The 21,868-nt window shown below is 43.4% G+C and overlaps 1 protein-coding gene across 9 annotated transcripts in view; it reads right to left on the bottom strand.

The window, feature by feature from the left end:
• ABI1 (abl interactor 1) overlaps positions 1 to 21,868 on the bottom strand; it is a 118,380-nt gene that overhangs the window by 26,619 nt on the left and 69,893 nt on the right. For all 9 annotated transcript variants that reach the window (XM_050939115.1, XM_050939120.1, XM_050939118.1 and 6 more), the window contains exon 3: positions 7,681 to 7,857. In XM_050939115.1, coding sequence (XP_050795072.1) covers positions 7,681 to 7,857 — 177 coding nt within the window. The remainder of the gene's footprint in view (positions 1 to 7,680; positions 7,858 to 21,868) is intronic.

The raw sequence follows: 21,868 nt of genomic DNA, 5'->3' as shown, positions 1-21,868 counted from the left end.
GTACAAAGCTCCTATCATGCAGATAAATACATTTAGTGAAGTGGACAATGGCCAAAAACAAACAAAAAAAAAAAAAACACACAACCCACCACCTTGAGTACAAGAGACTTGGGAAGGAATCCTGGTCCCACTGAAATCAGTGGGAGTTTGACCAAATATTTCAATAAGGCTATGATTTCACCCTTGAATTCTACAATTCGATGTTAAGGAAGTCTCTTAATATAGTGCATTTGTCTGTACAAGAAGATTGCAATGTCCTCTATGCACACTGTTCACTGTACTTGCCATTACACCAACAACTGAATTTAAAAATGTACCCTACCATACCTACAGGGTTACTGAAAGTAGTAGTTAAACTGATGGATTTAAACCCTGTAAAGGAAACTGCAGTCAGTCCAATCCAATAGGACTCAGTATTTTACCGCCTCCTTTAAAAAAAGCTTACAGATTAGCTAACCTTAGATATTCCTTTCACCAATAATCAGTCAATTGCACTACAGAATCCAAGATTGTTTTTGATGACTACTCAACTAACCATTTTTAGCCATTTTCCTTATTACTCAAATGAGAATATCAGGGGCAGCCCTATGCCAAAACAGCAAAAGTATGGCCTGAGACACATTTTGGGGAACCCCTGCTGCAATTACATCTGTGACCAAAGAACCCATTTCTTCTGCAGACCTCTGAATCCTGCCTAAGTAGCATGCTGTACGCATGGATCCCCTCCCTACTTTTCTGGTGGAGCACCCGGATCAATTTTGGAGCATCACATGATATAGTATTGGTATTAACGAAGTCACAAGCAGCCAGGGGCTATCTTGGTAGGTGGGAACTGAGACATCATGAACTGGCGCTCACACATTGCTTCTCACTGGGCTCCTGAAAACTCAGGGATGAACCTAGAAAAAGATATGGCTAACAACCCAGAGGGTTCTCTTCCTGACTCCTACGTGTGAATGCATTCTGGAATTGGGGATTTTTAGTCCTAGTTCTGCCATTAATTTTTGGGGCTTTAAGCACAGTGTCTTAGTTTCCTTATGAGTAAAATGGAGGATAATACTTAGCTCTTGCCTCACAGGCTGTTCTGGGACCCAAAGGGACAGACAATGTCAGGTCAATATAGGCTCTAAAACAAATCTTCTACAAAAGTAAACATCAGCAGAAAGATTTAATATTTTATTATTTTAGAGTAACTTTATTTTTAGATTAGCAATATGCCATATATTGTATGCAATCCAGTAGTTACAGATTCCTGTTAATGCCGTGTAACCAGAAAGTGAAATCTAAGCAGATGTAGACGATGAACAAAAGGGATAGTACTTTTGTTGTCCAAGTAAACAAAAATCCAGTTGGCTTTTTTAAATTTTCCTTTTTTATTACTCTAAGCTGCTATTAGCAGCACAAGAAAGAAAATTTGTTTTTGAATTAAGTTCAACTTTTATGTCTCTGAAATGTTTGTAAAATATGTAAAATAAATGTTTGGCTTGAGATCCTCAGATGAAGGGTTTTCTATTAGGGGAACATTATATTACATTTATATTTTTTAAACATTTCAGTTTATGATGACTTCAAGCATTCAAAATCATGAGTCAGGCTCCAAAACTCAAGAGCTTGGCTTACCAAGCAATAGGTTTTTTTAAAATAGCATGGTGCATTGTTTTTGTTTTGTTGTTGTTTGGAAAGGGGGAGGTTAGTTAGCTTCTAGTTTGGTCTTTCAGGATTCATGCTTCCAAGGTTTTCTCTGCAACCATGAACTTTTTGATTCTCACTTAAAGTTAATTTGGTGTTTTTCTTAAAGCACCAGCTATCATGAGCTTTATGATAAAGGTATCAGCATTGGCAACACTCATGGTTATTTTTAACCTCAGTGTCCTTTACCCTAGAGCAATATGTATTGTTTGATAGTGACCCTCTGAATGATAACATGGCAGCAATGCAATTGGCAAAAAGACATGAAGTGCTAGTGTCTGACATTAACCAATACCAGGAACAAGGAGAATTCAGAGTCTCAGGCTCAGAATCATTGGCTGCTTCTAGAAGTGCCTATTTAAATCTTTTTAATAAGTCTACAAAAATAGTTAATGCCCAGCTGGATCCAACATAAAAGGCCTTTCCCTACAGTGGAGAGAAACAGCAGGTGCACAGAAATCTTTTCCTCATAGTCTTGTCTTTTGTTCTCTGTTTTATGTGGTAGGTATAAACATGAAGACTGTAAGTGACTAAGCTGGTACATGGCAAGCATTCACAGATGCTGAAAGTCAAACCCACTTCTCATATTTCAGTACTACAGGATTTGGAGCCTCCATCTCCAGTTTAAAATGTTCTCCTCTCACTATCCCCTGCATCTTTCTTGGGTCCATGACTGATTAATCAATCTTCACCTTGTCACAAGTGCCTCATATCTAGGAGATTTTAAAATTCTTCCAAAGTCTCCACTTAGGTGCTCAGTCCTCCTGTAATTTTTAAAAAATAATTACTAGTTTTATACAATAAACTCAATTAATTGTAACTACTGGACAATTCATTTAGTGAGTGTTAAACACACTATCTACATTTAGCATAAGAAATCGTTTCCATTTCTGCTTTAACCTTCATTTTACAATCAAATGGACTGAGACACTCTGATAGCGCCAATTCTACCTGCCTTTCATTCTTCACACAGAATATTTTAAAATTCTAGCAGGGCTGTTAGACAGGCATAATTCTTTTCAGCAACATTCTTTTTTTAAGCCCTGGATTTTCTGTATGGATAACAGCATCTGACCTATTTTTTCCTTCAAAAAACAAAAGCAAGAGAATGGAAGAATGGTTAAATTAGCTTGTGTCTAATTTTTTTAAGTTACTAAGTCTTCATACATTAAAGCAGCATTTCACATGATGATAGGTTCTGATTTACATGGGATTGAGGAGGGAATGACTTCAGTTGTGTCCCCCTGCCTTCATCCCCAGAGGATGGTCGCTGAGTGACTATTCAGCATCTAACAGATTGTCAAAATCTGCTTGTGTGTACATTATTTCTTGCAGCCATTTACGCACAATGTTTGTTCAATGAAAAGGGAAGTGAGCCATGTTAAGTCTAATCAAAAGTGCAACAGTTTAAATAAAAAACCACTGCCCACGTATGAGGCATCAAAATCAAACTTATGGTATCCCTGGGCTCACTGTTCCCATCCCAGGAAAACTCCTACAACTGGAACAGAATACTTGGCACTGTCCCCTCCAGAGAGGTTTGAGCATTGTGGAGTAGAGATCTGGAGACAACCTGAAAAACTCTCAGACCCACAAGCCAATAAGAGTATAATGAGGTAGATCCTGGACCATTTTAGGGGTGGCCTGTCCCTGTGTGCTAACTGTGGACTCTGGATCCCACACAGCACCCAGGTTCCTTAAGGATCTGGGCTGCCGCTGACTAACTCTCTACAATGGTAGTATAGCCTTTTGGTACATAGAAACTGTGGCAGGCAGTTTGTGCTACTAGAATCATCATCAACTCCCACAGTGATTTCCCTAGCAGAAGGGAAATATACTATGGAGAACAGCTGCTGCCTATCTTCTCCCTCCCCCATCAGCAGAGCCTTAACCACACAACAGCTGCTGATCTCATGGGCTCAGAAGGAGGGAGAAATACACAGAGCAGAGCCCTTCCTCATGCCCCTCCACACACGTCCCTGCTTTTGCTTCTCTCTTTCTGCATGATGATCCACTCCCTATTCCCAGGGTGAGACTCGAAATAAAGTGTGAGAAATTTTGTCCCATTAGGGAAGGCCATACAGGAACAAATGCTTTGGGAGAGAGTATTTGAGTAGTTCCAGTACCAGCTTTGTGTGTCTTTTTTTTTTTTTTAATTGAATAAATGAGAATCAAAAACAAACAGTTCTGGTATTGCTCATTGCAATATACTTTTGAAATATTTTTAAGGCATTTAATAATATTCTCACACAGACATTAGAAATCAGAACTGTACAGGATATGGTGCCACATTTATTCTGGTGGCCTCATGTTTTCCTTCCTGTTTCCTTACCATCTCCCCCATTTTGTTCCTACCTCCACCAAAACAAAATGAAGTCACACAAACAGTGATAACTTAGCCCTTATAAAGGATGTTGCGCTGTTTGAACATCAGTTAACACTTACACAAGTAACCTCATTCGTAAATATTATGCCCAATTTTATTGAGGAAAAAGACAATGTATGAACAGGGCAAAGTATAGAGCTGGTCAAGCTGTGGGTAAGATGGGATTAGAACTACAATTTCTGGTTTTGTCAGGAAATCATGCTACCTCCAAGGCCCTAGACAGTTTCCATCAATACTTTAACCGGGGTGAATTTGTGGTCAAGAGTACAGGGTTGGCAGCAGTAAAGTCTGATATCCTCTTTATCCATATATTGGGTATTGTAGCAAAGTAGTCACCTCGCTCCTGCCCAGAGGGGTTAAAAACAACCCCTGAGAGGGCTGTGGCTGGGGAAAGGATGATTAGGGAAGCAGACTCAGCTGTGGCCATGCCCCAATCAGGCCACAGTTGGCCCTATAAAAGGGGCTGCTAGCCAGCGCTCAAGAGTCTCTCTCTAGCTGTTGAGGGAGATGGGCCTGGCTGCTGCGAGCTGAGCAAGGTACCTGGAGTGCAGCAGGACTGAGAGAAGGCAAGAGGAGCTGGGGAGCTTCAGCCTGGAAACCCCCCAGGCTGCAGGCCTTGATAAAGGCTGCAAAGGTACTGGGGTTGCAGAGCTGCAGCCCACGGGAGGCAAAGGCAGCAGGTCCAAATTCTCCATGCTGATGATGAATGGCTTGTACGCTCCAGTCAGCCCCAGTGAGCCGGGGGGCTAGATAGTGACTGGCAGTAGCCATAGACTGAGGCGGGGTGGGGGATAGAGAGTTGGGGGTTCCCCAGGGAGGGGAGACCCCAAGTTGCAGGGGTACTGCCAGGGGGCAGCACCCCTAGGCAAAGGGGCAGTGGCAAGCGGGGCACTGGCCTGCAGAGGGCACTCTGGAGGCTGGAAAAGCTAATTCCTCGAAAGACCAGCAGGAAGCACCGCAGCAGTGAGTCAGGCCCTGTCACAGGTATGCTGAAGAATTTGCAATGCAGCTTTCTCCACTCCTGTCACTAACCATGTTAGCCCTAATTTGACAGAACCACTCTGGTTAGGTTTGAGACATGACTCTGTGTTGGGAGCTCAGGCTTTTCTAGCTTTTAACAACAATGTCAAATATCAATGGCCATTTGACTATGCTAACTCCTGCTGACTGGGAACTGATCTGAGGTTGTCAATTGAATTTCAGGTAGAAATCTGAAGTGGGACCCAGAAGTGGAAAGCTTTTTGCACTGAGCCATCTATCCTCTTTATATCCAAGACTGAAGGCAGAACATTCAACCTCCTTTACAGCTACAATGAGTAACAAAACATCCTAGGAGACAGTGTGACATACCAGTTAGGTGTCTACAATAGCAGTCTCTCTGGGTGAGATACATACAGCTACTGAAGTGGTTGGGTTGAGGTCTATGTTTATGTAGTGGAAGGCTATGGATGCGGTTTCCAATAGCAGGTGCATAAGGTTTACCTGGCAATTATGGTATTTGCATAATGAATCCATGTGGTAGAGACAAGGGCATCATCTTTTCACACACACAGCCATTGTCCCATCGCCTATAGCAGAATTGACAGCTTGGCAGTAGGCCAATCACACAGTGAAGAAACAAAAGTAAGATATAGTTAACATAGTATACTACAAATCAAGGCCACTACAATTCAGGTTTCTAGTAAAGTCAGTTTTCCATATGAGGTTAATTTGTTGGCAGATTGCAAAAGCTACCATTGAAACTTGTATAAAATTCCAAAAAGCCTTTTAGAAAAAAGCCATTTGCCCAGTGAACAGAAGACTATCAGTACCAAAGGGCAGACTATTTTTTTTCCTAACTGAAGTTGAACATGTTATTAAAATAGACATGCCAAAATAAAAAAAAGTGTACAAATTGGAGAAAGCTGCTATTACTATGTAACAGCACTGGAGTCTAAATCAAACATCTAGCTTATGAGGCTCGAGGATACGCACCCCTCAATAACGCAGCAGCGGCTAACAGATTAGTCTATTTTATGGTCTTTTAGATAGATATCAGAGTGATAGACTAAACGGTGAACTGAGAGCTGGCATTGGAAACATGGATTCTGACACTTCTCCACTGACTCAAGCTACCTTCTCTCACATGCAAGGGGCCCTAAAAGAAAAGTGACTAACTTCTATGCGGTCAAATGGATTCCTTTGTATGGTTGCTCTTTTATGTTCCAACACTGACTGTACGTTTCATCTGCTTTGCATCACTGTACCAATATAAAGCAGCCCTAAGCCCAGTGGATCTGGCTCACAGGGTATGTCTACGCTGCAATTAGACACCCACAGCTGGACCATGCCAACTCCTGGGGCTCAGGTTCAGGGACTGTTTAATTGTGGTGCAGATGTTCAGACTCAGGTTGCAGCCCAAGCTCTGGGATCCTCCCACCTCACAGGATCCTACAACCCAGGTTCCAGCCCAACTCTGAACAACTACATAGCAATTAAACAGTTTGCAGGTTTTTAATGGCGGTGCAGACATCCCCTCAGAGGTTCTCTGCTGTGCAGTGAGATCCCCAGGCACTACAGGGGCCCCTAACAGCTCCTATGCCCTGAGGCTGTTGACAGCTGTCACAGGTTAAAGCAGGTTAAAGGTTCACTGTGCTTAGCTGCTACTAAGCAACCCCAGGATCACTGAAATGCCAAGGACACCTTGGCACCTCCTCATTTCCCTCCATCTGTGGTGATTACTTCTCTGCCACAGACAAGGATCTAGTCCTTAGAGCTGAGCACTACAGAAAGCCACTTCAAGATTGATGCAGCTGCTTTACTGACTGACTAGCACACAAATCCTTATTTGGATACAAGGTCCTGAATAAAAGCTTTTTAAAAGGTAAGTCAGGGGAAGACTGCAATTAACTGAATGTACTATCATGTCAGCTAAGGAAAAATAAAACCTGCTATTACCAGACAAGGAAAGATTCCCAGATGGCAAAAGGTACCATGTTGATTAGTCTTACCTAACTCTCCTGCGGCCACCTGTTGTACCCAAGAAGCTGAGTTTGGTCAAGACATTTATATATATGGAGGAAGATTTCCAAATGAACAAATGAAAAGTGAAGCGTCAACTCCCATTGATTTTTCAATGGGGGTAAGGGTGGGGTGCCCTTCGTGCCTTCAGAAAAAACCTCTCCCTAATGAAGTCTCCAGCCATTAAGTTTGCCCATGACCTAAATTTAATTTAAACAAACATGGGTGTGTAGGAGAAGAATGGGATAAAAAGGGCTTTTGCAGCACTTTTTTTAAACTAAGGAATGTTTTTCATAACAAGTCAGTCATGTCCCTTTTTCTGACGAGTCATTAGTGCAATTGCATTGTTATGAAATATCCATTATCAGAATCATGAGCCATTGTTTCCTGGTTTGTGGTTACTTAAGGCAGTTACAAGTTTATAAGCAGAAATTGCTCAAGATCTCAACATAAACATCTCACTTTGTGCCTGCGCTGCTCCTGGGTACATTTGTATCAACCCCTCACTCTTCACAGCAGCACCAAGAACTAAGTATTTTAATCTCAACTAAAATTCCCACCACATTCAGTGCAAATAAGTCTTCAAAATTTACATGGATTCTCACCTTTACTCCATGGCCGACATCATCCAGCACGGTATAGTCGATAGGTTTTCGAATGTATCTTACAGGACGCTCCATGTTTGCCGGCGCTATAATTTTATGAGTTCTTGATGTGTTCTTATTGGTTGTCAAAATACCTATCTCTCTGCGAGCCACTTTCTCTTTATGGATGTCCACAGTCTAAATTTAAAACAGAAAAGGATGTTTTATTTAAAGACATGCCTAAATAGTCAAGTCAAAATCAATTAAAAACAATTTGAATTATTAAATTAATAGCACTTGAAACAAACTACTTTATTAGCCTCACTAAAATAAGGAAAAAAAGTTTGCAAAAAAAATTTAGAGTAATAAACAAGATCCTTGTTTTAAAAATAAAATAATTGCACTCTGCGGAATAACAATGCAGTTCCAAGTAAGAATAGTAGTAACAGTGATCTATTATAAAATTTTTGATTTTCAAACATACCTTATAGATATTACTGGATTAACCATGCTCAATACCCTTATAATTGACATTAGTGATCAGTTATTTCATTTTTACAGATGAGAAAAGACGACAAAGATTAAGTGACTTGCCCCAAGCCACCAATACTCTCTCAAGCCACCAACTTACTACACCAGAAAGACATAGTTTCCCTGCCACTAATGTTTTAGCTACCTTCTGTGCCTGCTCCAAATTTTGTCTTTACCAAAGAAAATGGATCCAAAGCTTAACACGGTCTATTGTATGCTTTAAATAGGGCATCAATCTCTACTCAGAATGGAGATTTGGTTTGGTGGATCCAATCCCTGGAATTAACCTCCAAGGGGTGGGGTGGGGGTTGAGGGTGGTGGGTCAAGGGTTACACCTGTACTATGCTCCACCAATTTAGAGGGCAAGGACCAAATAAGTAGAGGCAGTACAGACTATGGGACCCTGACCCTGCAATTTGAAGGAGCAAACTAATTTTGATGGCATAAAACAAGCCTCTCTTCACATAAGCTGGGCATTGTTTAACTCCCAGTTGAGGGAACCAAATTAAAAGGCCAAGGATATACAGCAACAATCAGAACCCACGAGAGCAAGAGAGTGTGAAAGAGAGCAAGAAGATCCTTGTCTGTCAGTAGTTGCTTAGATCAGTCTCTGGAAATAGCCATCTGCCCCAATCAAAACCAGTATTATGCTGCATACACTGTTTAGTAAAGCGGAAACAAGCACCCAGATGACTCATAAAATTAGTTTGTATTCAACAGCAATTTTCCACCATCTAATCATGCCCAACATATAAGCACCCAAGAGGTCAGCAGATCCTAAGAACAGACAGGTATGTTTACACTGTAAAACAAAAAACACTTCCCCCACAGCAGTGGGTGTCAGAGCCTGGGTCGGTTCACCCAGGATTGTGCTACAGGGCTAAAAATAGCAGTGTAGACATTCCTGCTTGGGCTGAAGCTTGAGCTCTGAAACCCTCCCACTATTGCCAAGTTTCAGAGCACATTTTTTTTTTTTTTTTTAAAATACTGCAGATTTACCTTAACTCTTTGCGGACTAAGCATACAGAGGTGATTTTCAAATGCTTGCAACAGAAGCACAGATTTAGTCAACTGAATTCTAGTATGTGCTTAAATCATCTTGAGCTCTTTGGAGTTATAGTGGAAGGAACAAAAACCTCTCAGCAGTTTCTATACCCTATTAAAAAATCGCAAACTAGGACGCAAGGTAAGTGGAGGAGGAACTTAAAAGAAGCACAGTCTACCAAGCTTGTTTTCACAGCCTCAGAGTGAATAATAGATGGCTTGAAAAAGACCATTACTTTTTCCGTAACTGGTATTCTTCAAGATGTGTTGCTCATGTCCATTCCACAATAGGTGTGTGCTCACCATGTGCACTGGTGCTGGAAGTTTTTCCCTTAGCAATGCCCATAGAGGAGCACTCTTAGCGACCACTGGAGTGGCACTGCTATGGCACATTATAAGGGGCGCGGCGCATTCCCCCGGCCCTAAGTTCCTTCTTGCCAGACAACTCTGACAGTGGGGAAGGAGGACGGGATGTGGAATAGATATGAGCAACACATCTTGAATACCAGTTATGGAAAAGGTAACAGTCTTTTCTTCAAGTGATTGCTCATGTGCATTTCACAATAGGTGATTCCAAACTATATCCTGTTTGAGGTGGGTACGAGTTCAGACACTCAGGATGGAGCACTGCCCTGCCAAACCCAGCATCCTCCCTAGTTCGGGAGACTATCGCATAATACGAGGTGAACATGGTGGACCGATGACCACGTGGCAGTCCTACAAATGTCCTGAATAGGGACATGAGCCAGAAAGGCAGCTGACAAGGCTTGCGCCCTGGTGGAGTGCACCCTCACAAATCGGTGGCGGGGGAACCCGTCAGGTCATAACAAGTACAAATACATGAAATGATCCAGTTGGAGAGCCGCTGAGTGGAAAATTGGCTGACCTTTCATGTGCATGGCAGTAGCGATGAACAGCTGAAAACTTTCTGAACCGTTTTGTATGTTCCAGGTAAAAGGCCAGGCCCATATGATAGGCGGAGACCACTTTAGGGAGGAAAAGGTGTGGGTGGAGCTGGACCTTATACTTATGGAATACTGTGTTCAGAGCCCGAAGCTCTGAGACCTTTCTAGCAGACGTGATCACCACAAGACTACTTTCCATGAGAGGTGGGACCAGGAACATGTAGCAAGTAGCTCAAATGGAGGCCCTGTTAGCCTGGCCAGCATGAAGTTCAGGTCCCACTGAGGGATCAGGGGTCTAACATAAGGAAAGAGGTGATCCAAGCCCTTAAGGAATCGACCGGTCATGGCATGAGAGAATATAGTGTGGCCCTGTACTGGCAGGTGGAAGGCCAATATGGCTGCCAGATGCACCTTGACAGACAAGGGCACTATGCCCTGGGCTCTGAAATGAAGGAGGTATAAACTGGATCAGAGCAGCCACTGGCCAGACGCTCCAATCAGCGGGCCCCTGGGAAAACAGGGACCATTTTGCCAGGTAGGCCTGACACATGGAGGGCCTCCTGCTCTCCAAGAGGATGTGCTGGAATCCCTCCAAGCAAGTCCTCTCCTCTTGGCCTAACAATTGAGCAACCACACTGTGAGGTGGAGGGCTGCTAGGTTGGGGTGGAGGAAGCAACCTTGGTCCTGAGAGGGAGGGTCCGGGCAGGTTGACAGTCATGTTGACTGACAAGCTCATGAGAGTCCCATACCAATGCTGTCTGGGCCACGCCAGGGCAATCAGAAAGACGTGAGTTCTGTCCGACCTGATCTTTTCCAAGGCCTTGCCGATCAGTGGAATAGGGGGAAAGGCATACAAAAGTTGATGCAACCAGAACAGAAGGAAGGTGTTGGAGCCCTCCCCTGGAACAGAAATGAGGACACCAGCAGTTCTGCCTGGCTGCAAAGGGGTCCACTTCGGGAGTGCCCCACATTCGGAAAATCCTGTGCACCACTTCCGAGTGCAGCGACCATTCGTGCTGAGAGGAGAAGTCCTGGCTCAGCCGATCTGCCCAAGAGTTTCCGATGTCCGGTAAGTGGTGGGCTTCCAAGCTGATATTGTGGGCTATACAAAAGACCCACAGCCTGAGGGCTTCCTGGCAGAGGGCTGAGGAGCGGGCCCTGCCTTGCCTGTTGATGTAGAACATCGAGGCTGTGTTCTTCGTGAGAACTCTGACTACCCTGCCTGCTATACACGAGCGAAGGGCCATGGCAGGCTAGACAGATCATCCTGAGCTCTTTGACATTTACTTGTAGGCTAGTTCCTGCACGGAACACAGCCCTTGGGTCTGAAGGTTTCCCACATGGGCTCCCCATCCCAAGTCCAATGCATCGGACAACAACTCTACATTCGGGGCCCGCCCCTGAATGAGACCCCTTGGAGCATGTTCCCCGGAGTGGACCACCAGTGGAGCGAGGCTAGCATGGGTTCAGGCACAGTAAGAACTTTGTCCATCCTGTCTCTGGACTGGGAGAATGCAGAGGCCAACCAGAGCTGAAGGGGCCGCATCCTGACTCTGACGTGACGAACGGCATATGTGCATGCCAACATATGACCCAGGAGATGGAGGCATGCTCTGGCACTAGTCACGGGAAACCTTGTAACCACCCCAATGAGCTCCAACAAGGTTTAGAATCTGTCTGGGGGGAGGGAGACAGGCAGGCTCTGGCCAATGCCACATCCAGAATCATGCCAATGAACTCCATGCATTCCACCAGTACCAATGTGGATTTGGTGCTATTAACCAGCAGCCTCAGTGTGGTGCACTTGGACAGGAGGAGTGTTATATGGTTCGGTACTTGTGATCTGGAGCTGCCTTTGACCAGCCAGTCATCGAGGTAGGGAAAAATCTGGACCCCTGAGGTAGGCCACAACCACAGACACACTTTGTGAAGACTCTGGGTGCCATCGAGAGGCCAAATGAGAGAACAGTGAACTGTTAGCGCTCCTGTCCTACCGCGAAGGAGAGGAAATGCCTGTGGCCCTCGAATATGTGAATGTGGAAGTACAAGACTTAAAAGATCTACAAGTTTTGCAGCGGTCGCTGAGGTGGGTTCCCCCAGACAGTGTAAACAGTCAGTGTGCGGATAACTCATGGGCATAGTTCACTGGGGAAAGGAGACCAAAGCCCTGAGGTAAGTGGGGAAATGGGATACCGGGAAGAAGCACGAGCAGGAGAGCATAAGAGGGGAGGACTCCTGTCTCATACTGAGAAAGCAGGACAATCAGCAAATTATCTTAAGTGCCTATACACAAATGCAAGAAGCCTGGGAAACAAGCAGGGAGAACTGGAAGTCCTGGCACAGTCAAGAAACTATGATGTGTTTGGAACAAGAGAGACTTGGTGGGATACCTCACATGACTGGAGTACTGTCATGGATGGATATAAACTGTTCAGGAAGGACAAGCTTGGCAGAAAAGGAAGGGGTATTGCATTGTATGTAAGAGAGCGGTATGACTGCTCAGAGCTCCAGTATGAAACTGAAGAAAAACCTGAGTCTCTGGATTAAGTTTAGAAGTGTGAGCAACAAGGTTGATGTTGTGGTGGGAGTCTGCTATAGACCACCAGACCAGGGGGATGAGGTGGATGAGGCTTTCTTCAGGCAACTAACAGAAGTTACTAGATCGCAGGCCCTGGTTCTCATGGGAGGCTTCAATCACCCTGATATCTGCTGGGAGAGCAATACAGTGGTGCACAGACAATCCAGGAAGTTTTTGGAAAGTGTAGGGGACAATTTCCTGGTGCAAGTGCTGGAGGAACCAACTAGGGCCAGAGCTGCTCTTGACCTGCTGCTCACAAACTGGGAAGAATTAGTAGGGAAAGCAAAAGTGGATGGAAACCTGGGAGGCAGTGACCATGAGATGGTCGAGTTCAAGATACTGACACAAGGAAGAAAGCAGAGCAGCAGAATACGGACCCTGGACTTCAGAAAAGCAGACTTTGACTCCCTCAGGGAACCGATGGGCAGGATCCCCTGGGAGAACAACATGAGGGGGAAAGGAGTCCAGGAGAGCTGGCTGTATTTTAAAGAATCCTTATTGAGGTTGCAAGAACAAACCATCCCGATGTTTAGAAAGAATAGTAAATATGGCAGGCGACCATATTAACGGTGTCTTAACAGTGAAATCCCTGATGACAAACACAAAAAAGAAAACTTACATGGCGGCCAGGCGGGCTGCTCGTCCAGCGCCAGCTGCAGGCCCCTCCTCAGCTTGTCCCTGCCTTCGCCGCCTTCTGCCCAGGGAAGGGAGCAGCAGCCCAGACTGAGCTGAACTCGTGCCGCTGCGCAGGCTGAGCCAGCGGCCGGCTCGCGGGGGGCCCGGGCACGCTGCCCTGCGACCACCAGCCGCTGTCTGCTCTGCCCCCCCCGAACACCCGCTGCTTGCTCCTGCTGGCACAGGGCTGCGACGCCCAGCTTCGGAGGGCAGCGCCAAGCCCCTGGGTGAGCTCGTGGGGAAGGAGAGACAGGAGGCAGAGCTGTTCGGTGTCTCCTATGCAGCTCCAGGCCCCTCTGGCTACTCGGCAGTGACAGCCAAGCTGGGTAGCCCACCAGCAGCATGACTTGGTCTGACCCACATGGATCACATGAGCCCTGGGATTGGCACTGATGTCCTGCCTATGCCAAGGCATCTGGCACAGAGGCAGCCCTAGCTCTGCCCAGGCAGACACAGCCCAGCTCACTCCATGACCAGTCCAGCGAGTAAATGATTACACTACTAGGAAATTGTTTTATTTCACTAACTACAAATTCTCTGTTTTCATTATTTTTAATTTTAAACAGTCAAAAACAAGACCAAACGAACAAACATTGAAAAGTGAAAATGTGTAGAAGCCAAAAAGAGGGGAGGGGAAGCCAAATTTTTTTTGCTTGAGGCGGCAAAAACCTAGAGCCTGCCCTGACCAGAAATGTTCAAGGTGAATATCCTGGTGAGACCACCAGCTTCCAATCTCCAGCTACTGGAATACCCTATTACCCTCCAGTCTTCTGCAAGGCCAAGAGGAAGTCTGTTATTCTTCTCTCCTCAACCCCTGGCTACTGCTGCTAGGAAGAATCCAATTCTCTACCCTTCTCAGCCTCCATGTTTTGCTATTCTCCTCTCCAGTGACTAGTTTGAGTTTCCACTACTTCCCACAGAATTCTCTAGAGCGAAAGGAGTCTAATACTTGGACTTCACTGCTGCACACAGAGCCCCAGGCAGCAGCAGTGAAATGGAGCCTCTTATTAGCTCCACTCTGGTTTTGTTTGGTAAATATATAAGCAACTGCAGAAGCACTGCAGTTGCCCATGTGTAGGCTTAGGACAGACACTGTTGCAGTGTTTTTTTCCTAAATTTGCAGATGGGTACCTTCACAACAATAAAAGGAGAGAAACACAACTAAAATAGATCCTAAACATTAATGAATTTCTGCACACTTTTCCCCCTCAAGCCCATGGAAATTCCCTACTTGCCTATGGTAAGTAACTGAATAAACTACATTTTCAAACTCTGTTGTATATGTATTGCTTGAGACCAGAGCTGTTTGTCTCTACTAAAAAGGCAGCATACCATCTCATAACTTTTGAACTCAAGTGGTCCTGAAGTGCTTCATAAAAGCAATGAGTTCCATATTTGCATAATACAGTCACATTTGCTTCAGCAATCACTGGCTCTAAAACCAGCAGCTCACGCTTCCCTATTCACTGGGTTTGAGATTTTGAAAGCCAACCTGGGGATCTGGCCACAGTTACCACTGAAGCTATCAGGAATAGGAAGATGTACTTATGTGAAAAATTCCTTTCTTGGGGCAATTAGAGCCACAGAACCACTACAACTGGTACTTCAGCCTGCTTGCAGCTTGGGGGCAGAACCAAACTTCCTAGTAACAGGCAGCAAGCAGGAAAATGACTACCTTTTGAAATTATCTCCAGCTGAGACAAATTCTATGGCCAGGATAATTCAATTCTACTTTTGTAAATTAGAAATCTTTCTGTTAAAGACACTGAGGAAAATGCACAAGTTCTACTGCAGAGCACAGGGAATTCCTCCTAATGAAACAACCCCAAATCTTTGGAGGTCAGTTTCCACTTCTATTCTCAATGATCCACTTGTCTCCACAGTGGACCATAGCCCTTGACAAAATAAAATTTTCAGGTGAGCACAAATATGTTTTCCCAATTCTACACTGTGCTATGGTTCAGAGATCTGTTACAATGGGATTTTCAATATGAAAGCCCAAAATGAGATGTACATGTCCTCCACCCTCCATCCTCCCCTGGGCATTACAGCATGGAGAAGACCTCTGCCAAGAAAATGGTATTATCTAAACCTTTGATGATTAATATGTAGAATTTGGTGAATTTTTATATGGCTGACCATGTGTCTGCCTCAGACAAGAGGCATAACTTCCCTGCCCTATGACTGTCAGTGCTCCTAAGGACTGGGACTTTGATGAGTAACCAAACAAGAACATTTCTTCAATTTATTTTCATAAATGAGTGCTATGATTATTTGCATGAATTCAATGTACAATAGTGGGTCCCAGAGAAAGCTCCCAGCTTTAAAAAAAACAAACTCCTCTGACTGGGGACTGTAGCCCTTAGGTCTACTTTAGCCAATGGGCAGAATAATGACACCTCCCACAGGGGGTCAATCTGGACAGTGCTGTAAGAAGCAGAATGTAGTTCCAAGGTTGGCTCTATGACCTTGTGCAGGTACAATACACGTTGTTTCCCCTAAAGGAAGCATTTACTATTGGATTTGTACAAAACTTTGGTGAATATGGTAGGTACACTATGGACTTTGCACCAGCCCATACAATACATTCTACTGGATGACATTTTAGGGTCCATGAGAGTGAAAGTTACTTCCTCTTAGTCTATGTCTACACTAGAAACAATACAGTGGCACAGGTGCACTGCCACAGCTGTGCAGTTGTAGCATAGTATCGTAGATGTGTACTACAATAACTGAAGGGGCCTTCCATCACTAGTAAAGCCACCTCTCCAAGAGGCAATAGCTAGTCTGACAAAAGAAATTCTATCAACCTAGCGGTGTCCACAATGAGGCTTAGGTCATCTTAACAACAGGACGGGAAACTTTCACAGCCCTGAGCAATGTAGTTAAGCTGATCTAACTTTGTAGTGTGGAACAGCCCTTAGTATCCATTTTGAACCTGGGCGGTCCAGGATGGAGGACCTGTTTTTGCAATAACAGCCTTCCTCAGAGACGCACATATTGCAAGGTCCAATGTTAGCCTAATCAGATCCAAGAGCCATAGTCTGCTCATCCAGAAAGGCATAAATAGGAACAGTGTAACAGTGTTGCTATCTTCTGCAAGATTCTGGATCCAAAATTTGAAATGAAGTTTGGAATTTCCCTTAGAAAAGCTCTGCAAGCGGAGAAGCCTGTCTCAGTTGCCTGCCACTGCATAGGTAGATAGTACTGGAAAAACTTCAGAGGTGTTTGGGTACTGCTTTCCTGACAGTGACTGACAGATCTGGTTCTGCCCCCAAGTTGCAAGCAGACCAAGGTACCCATTGAAATAAATCTGGTGATGGTGGCATGATAAAGAATGTGGTGGCTAACTCCCATACTTGGCTTTGGAAAAAAAGTCTCAATTTAGAGACAGCAGACAACAATTTTACTGAGAAAAGCAACAGTCTCCTGGAGCAAGATTATCCTGTAACCTTTTATCCTAAAAGAAAGAAGAAAAAAAAAGGGCCATGTTCAAGGGTTCTGACTTCCATTTAGACATTCACTAGAGCCCACTCTGTTAAAGGGAGGGTATACCTTTAAGATACAGCCTATAATCACTGAATCCACAGGAGAGGACAAGTGTTAGCAACAAGCAGGGTAACTTATGAAAAACTAAAAATGCTCTCTCCTGTTTGACATTTTAAACTATTTAAAAAAATACGGGAAGATGTGTTGCTGTTTACTTTTGTTAAATGTACTCAAAAGAATTTAGCAACAGTAAATATTTGCATTATACATGTCCTACCATAGTTGCACACGGCAATTAAAACAAAAGTTAGTCAGACTGTTTTTCAGGAGCTTAATTTCTGGTAGCTTTAAACAAAAACATACAGCTGAAGTCCATCCCTCACACACATCCCTCCCACAGTGCAGACAAGTCACAGGGTGGGAAAGAAATCTGTCAAGAGACAGGCTAGTTAGTCTCATTTCCTGAAGTCCTGGTAGGTACAGACCACTTAAGGTAAAAGGCTAGAGCAACCAGATACATGTCTCACTTAATCTGTAACAAAAGTCACACACATGCTCCTACCTTTAGATAGGACTTACAGTCAAGAGGCTTTTACAGATTAACGTCATGAACCAAAGTCATCAATATGTAGTAGCTTGTGTAATATCAGCACAATACAGATAACCCTCACCTGTTAAGAGGGGAATCTTCAGCATTTCTTACATTACATATTCCCAAAACTAGAACATAGTCTTACCAGGGCTTCAATTAGCAGCTCCTATTGGTCTTTTTAAATTAACCACATTTAATGATCTTGAAATATTGATAAAGCATTTTGCTAAATTCATCCAATTTTGTCCAAGCCCTCCCCCTTTTAAAAAGTCTTAAATAATTAATGACTTTTAATGGCTCATCTTTGAGCTTCACAAGCACCACCTGTGAAGGCCAATGGTTAAATTTTAGTCTTCACTTTACAGGTGGCCACTCAGTTAAAATCTTCTGTTGTGTATATGCAGAGATGCACAGCAGCAGATTTTTGTATCTTTGCAATGACGCCCACCTACTTAACGGAAATTAGATTGGAACCTGAAGCACAGAGCAGCAGCTAAAACTACGATCTTGAAGCTCTGAAGCAAGACACATTCTCTTTATTTGAAAATTTTTCCTTGGTATCAAAAAAAAAGTGGAGGGAAATTCACTCTGCCACTTCGGTTGCTCTCCCTCAAATGGCTTTTTTTTTGGTAAGCCTCCAACAGAATATAACAATTAGGTGAATTATAATAGTCTCCAACATGACTGTGGTATGTCCCACTTGGCATATTGTATCAGTATTAAGTCACTCACTTTGACAAATTTTTCCCAAAGCAGCCTTAAATACTGGAAATTTGTCTTCCAGGCAGTCAGAGAATGTGTTTTAAAGAGTAAGAGGAATAATACAGGCAAACCTTTAAATTAAAGAAAATGTTGCTTTTAGATATGTTGAAAAGCTTCATTAAAATCAAAAGGCTAAAAAACAAAAAAAAAAGTTAAAATATATTCCTGAAGCCTTATTTACCAGAAATTTAGTAAGGTTGTAATTCTATTATGAAACTAGAGAAATCTTTTTCTAAGCTGAAGAACAGACTTCACTGCAAACTGAAGATTAAAAGGGTCAAATTTTCAATCAAACAAAATCTGTGAAACTATACACCCCTCCATATGCACATGTTAATGTAGGATTTGGGCAAATGATCTGAAAATCTAGCACTGTTAAAACTAGCAAGGTCAATAGCAGGTTCTTTGTTCTAGGCAGTCAACTCAAATTCTGCTCCCCCTCAGTAGGCATGGGCATACCGATCCCAATATACACAAATAAACAGACCCTAATCTGGAGAGTCTTAAAAATTCACCCTCCTCTAAACAAACTGCTCCTTTCACTAGTATGCAATAGGGTCACACACAGAGACGGTGGGCGGGGGAGTGTTATGTTCAGCATAAGATCATTTCCCCATTTTCACATTTCAAAATTCCCATAGAGAAAGCCTACTAAATTTAGACTCTTCTGGACAAAATGGAACAGGAGCCAAGATGGAACACTCCCAAAGAGACAGAATGGAGACGTTGAACTGTAGGAGCAAAGTGAGGAAGGAGGCTGGTCCAATTGTCTAACAACAGAACTTCAGACCATGCTTGATCCGTCACTCCCTGTGTCAGCTAAGTGCTGTGGCGGTTGCACACCTCGCCCTTTATTCTAAACAGGAAGGGGAACAAGTCTCTTGAGCTGCTCCCTACTGACCATCTCAGGGCCCACTTGTGAAAGCTGTGAGGGCTCTTGGCTCTCATTGGACTTCAGTAGAGGATGAAGGCCCTCAGCTCCTCATTGGCAGCTTTTAGTGCATCGCAGGACTGCGCTATAACAATCAACAACATTGGCAGGTTTTGGAAGGAGTCACATCAAGCCCTCATCCACTGGAGGGCAGGTCACTGCAACATGTAGCCTATGAGAGGGGTCTTTTGGGTGGGATGGGGGAGGCAAGGAGAGGAAGAAAAGGGGAAGGATAAAAAAGTGGGTTGTGATCGGAAGAGATTCTTAACTTTTTAATGGAAAAAATACTAAGGTCAGCTGCATCTTACTGTGCCACTTAAGTTGCCTCTGCTTGATGACTCATTTAAAAAAACATTTCTCAGCTCCTGTAAAGGAAGAGTGACATGGACCCTTTGGGAAAGGGTCTCCAAGTCTCTTCAAACTCCTCTCACCCCAGACTTGAGGAATTCATCACACCAAACATCTTGCCAGACATTTATCCATGAAGAGTAACATGTAGTAAAGCATCTACAGAAAATCATGAGATGTATGTATGGATGATATTTAAGGAATAATATGTTTATTTGAAAGTATGATTTATGGACTTGGACTAAAAGTCAAGATTAATCACCAGGATGTCTCAGTAATAGACCATTTGAGCAAGAGGAAGTTGTCATCCCATCCTGTCTGGCCAGCAATTCGAGTTTCAATCATTTAACCTCACACAATACTGTCAGACAACATACAATCAAAGCCACTTAACAGTAAAAAAGAAAATTTCAATAGGACAGAGCTTCACCCTAGCTGTGACTAGAAACAAAAAAAGACTTATCACTTTACAGTGTGGGGAAGGATACTCTAACCATTCACTGAGAATGTGGAGAAGGAAATTAATAAAAAGGTAAACCCAGGTTCATGTTTTATGATTGTTTTTATTGCAACCACTCGTTTCCACCTCTCATTTCTAGTCAAATCTTTATTCTTTCTTAAAATAAACCTACTTGTATTTTACCTTAAGTACTCACAAATGCGGTGTGGTTTACAGGAGCAATGGTTGGGTACCTGTAGGTGCAGAGTATCTGGAAAGTCTGAGTAGTCAGTGTTAGTGGCTGGATATCACTGGGGAACAATGCAAGGAAACTCAGGGACTGGGGTGCACCTACTGTTAACCTCCCAGGTGAACTGAGGGCTGGCACAGCCCAGAGGAGAGTGCTTGAGTGGCTGAAAGGCTAGCAGTGTCAGGGAGCTAACATCCAGCTACCCTAAGAAACCTCCAGTCTCCAGTGAGAGGGAGTCTAACAGGGTAACTCTTAGTCCTGGATACCCTGAGAAGAAATTTTAGTAAGTCTACGGAGATCTGCACTGCAGAAAAAAATAGCTAAGGCAACTAGAATACCAAGGACTTGAAGTCAGAATCCTCTCTCCTCCCTGCCCACTATGTTCCTGAATTAGTGGAATGCCAGAAGAGCTTTGCTAAACTTCATTTTATTATAGGGACTTGAAACGGAACTTGAAACATCTGGAATATGGAGGCCTGACAGTGCTGCAGACACAGCTGGTTTTCTTGAAAGCAAAAGCAACAATGTCTGTGAAGACGTCAGCCTGCAGAGAGGAATAAGTGGGATGGTTTGCGTCTGATGCACAAGAAACAGAGGGTAGCTCTGAGTTCTATTCCTGACTGCGTGAGGTTTCCTGTGTGATTTTAGGTAAATCACTTAACAACTTTGGCTTATTTTTCAGTGACAAAGTTATCTACGGGTGGTAACCATAACAGACAATTTTCAGGTAGACGCAGGCATTTCTAGTGCCACATCACAAACGTGCTCTGAGCAGGTTTAGATAACACACTGGGAAAGACAAGGTACAGCTTCCACCATTGTTAGCAATGGTGGAAATGCACCAGAGGTGAGTTATGGGTCAGTTTTCCTAGCTTAGGAAAGGCCTATTGCTCATTTTCACCATTCATAAAGAAAACATTTAAGCATCTCCTTAATAGAAGTACAAGGTTTACCTCTTTAATGCTTGCGTAACACTTTGCATTTCTAGACCTCCCATCAGAGGATTAAAATGTATTAGTTTTGACAGGCAACTAACTTCTTTGGTATAAAAGGTTTTCATGTTCTCTAGTTCAGGGCAAGTGTAATAAGCTAATAAAAAGCTTAATAATGTAAATTCTATCATATGCATACAGGAAAGAGCCAGTAGAGAGATGGTTTGAGATTGTGTTAGAAGGTAGGTAGAAGACATACAGCTTTCCGCCAACAGAAGGACTTGGGAGAGTCAATCATACAGCCTCTTTTTGGGCTGCTGCAAATTCCACATAATGTTCTTCAATCACTACTGAAAATTCAGCCACAACTCGAACATAGCCCTGCGTTACAGTGCACAGCAATACTACACAACCGTTTAAGAAAGGAAGTGTTGATCACCATCATATCAGATTGAAACCACAAAGGAAATTTACTCAAGCACAATAATTTATGATGAGCAGATTAGACATTTTGCTATTTAAATCAATCATTCCAGTTAGAGTTTTATGCTATATGGAAGCCACTCATGTTATTTTATTCTTTGTTTTACCCTTGCCCCTCACTGAAAACAAGGTTCGTTAGGAGGAAAAACTTCACACAGAGAGACTGGTGGATATTCTGATTAACGGTTTTGTATAAATGGTATTCTTTGGGGAATTTGTACGGCTTATGTAGTTTTGATCTGTGATTGTT

This window comes from Gopherus flavomarginatus, chromosome 2, assembly GCF_025201925.1.
Source record: "Gopherus flavomarginatus isolate rGopFla2 chromosome 2, rGopFla2.mat.asm, whole genome shotgun sequence".
NCBI classification, from domain to species: domain Eukaryota; kingdom Metazoa; phylum Chordata; order Testudines; family Testudinidae; genus Gopherus; species Gopherus flavomarginatus.
This window is presented reverse-complemented; position numbering and strand designations above follow the sequence as displayed.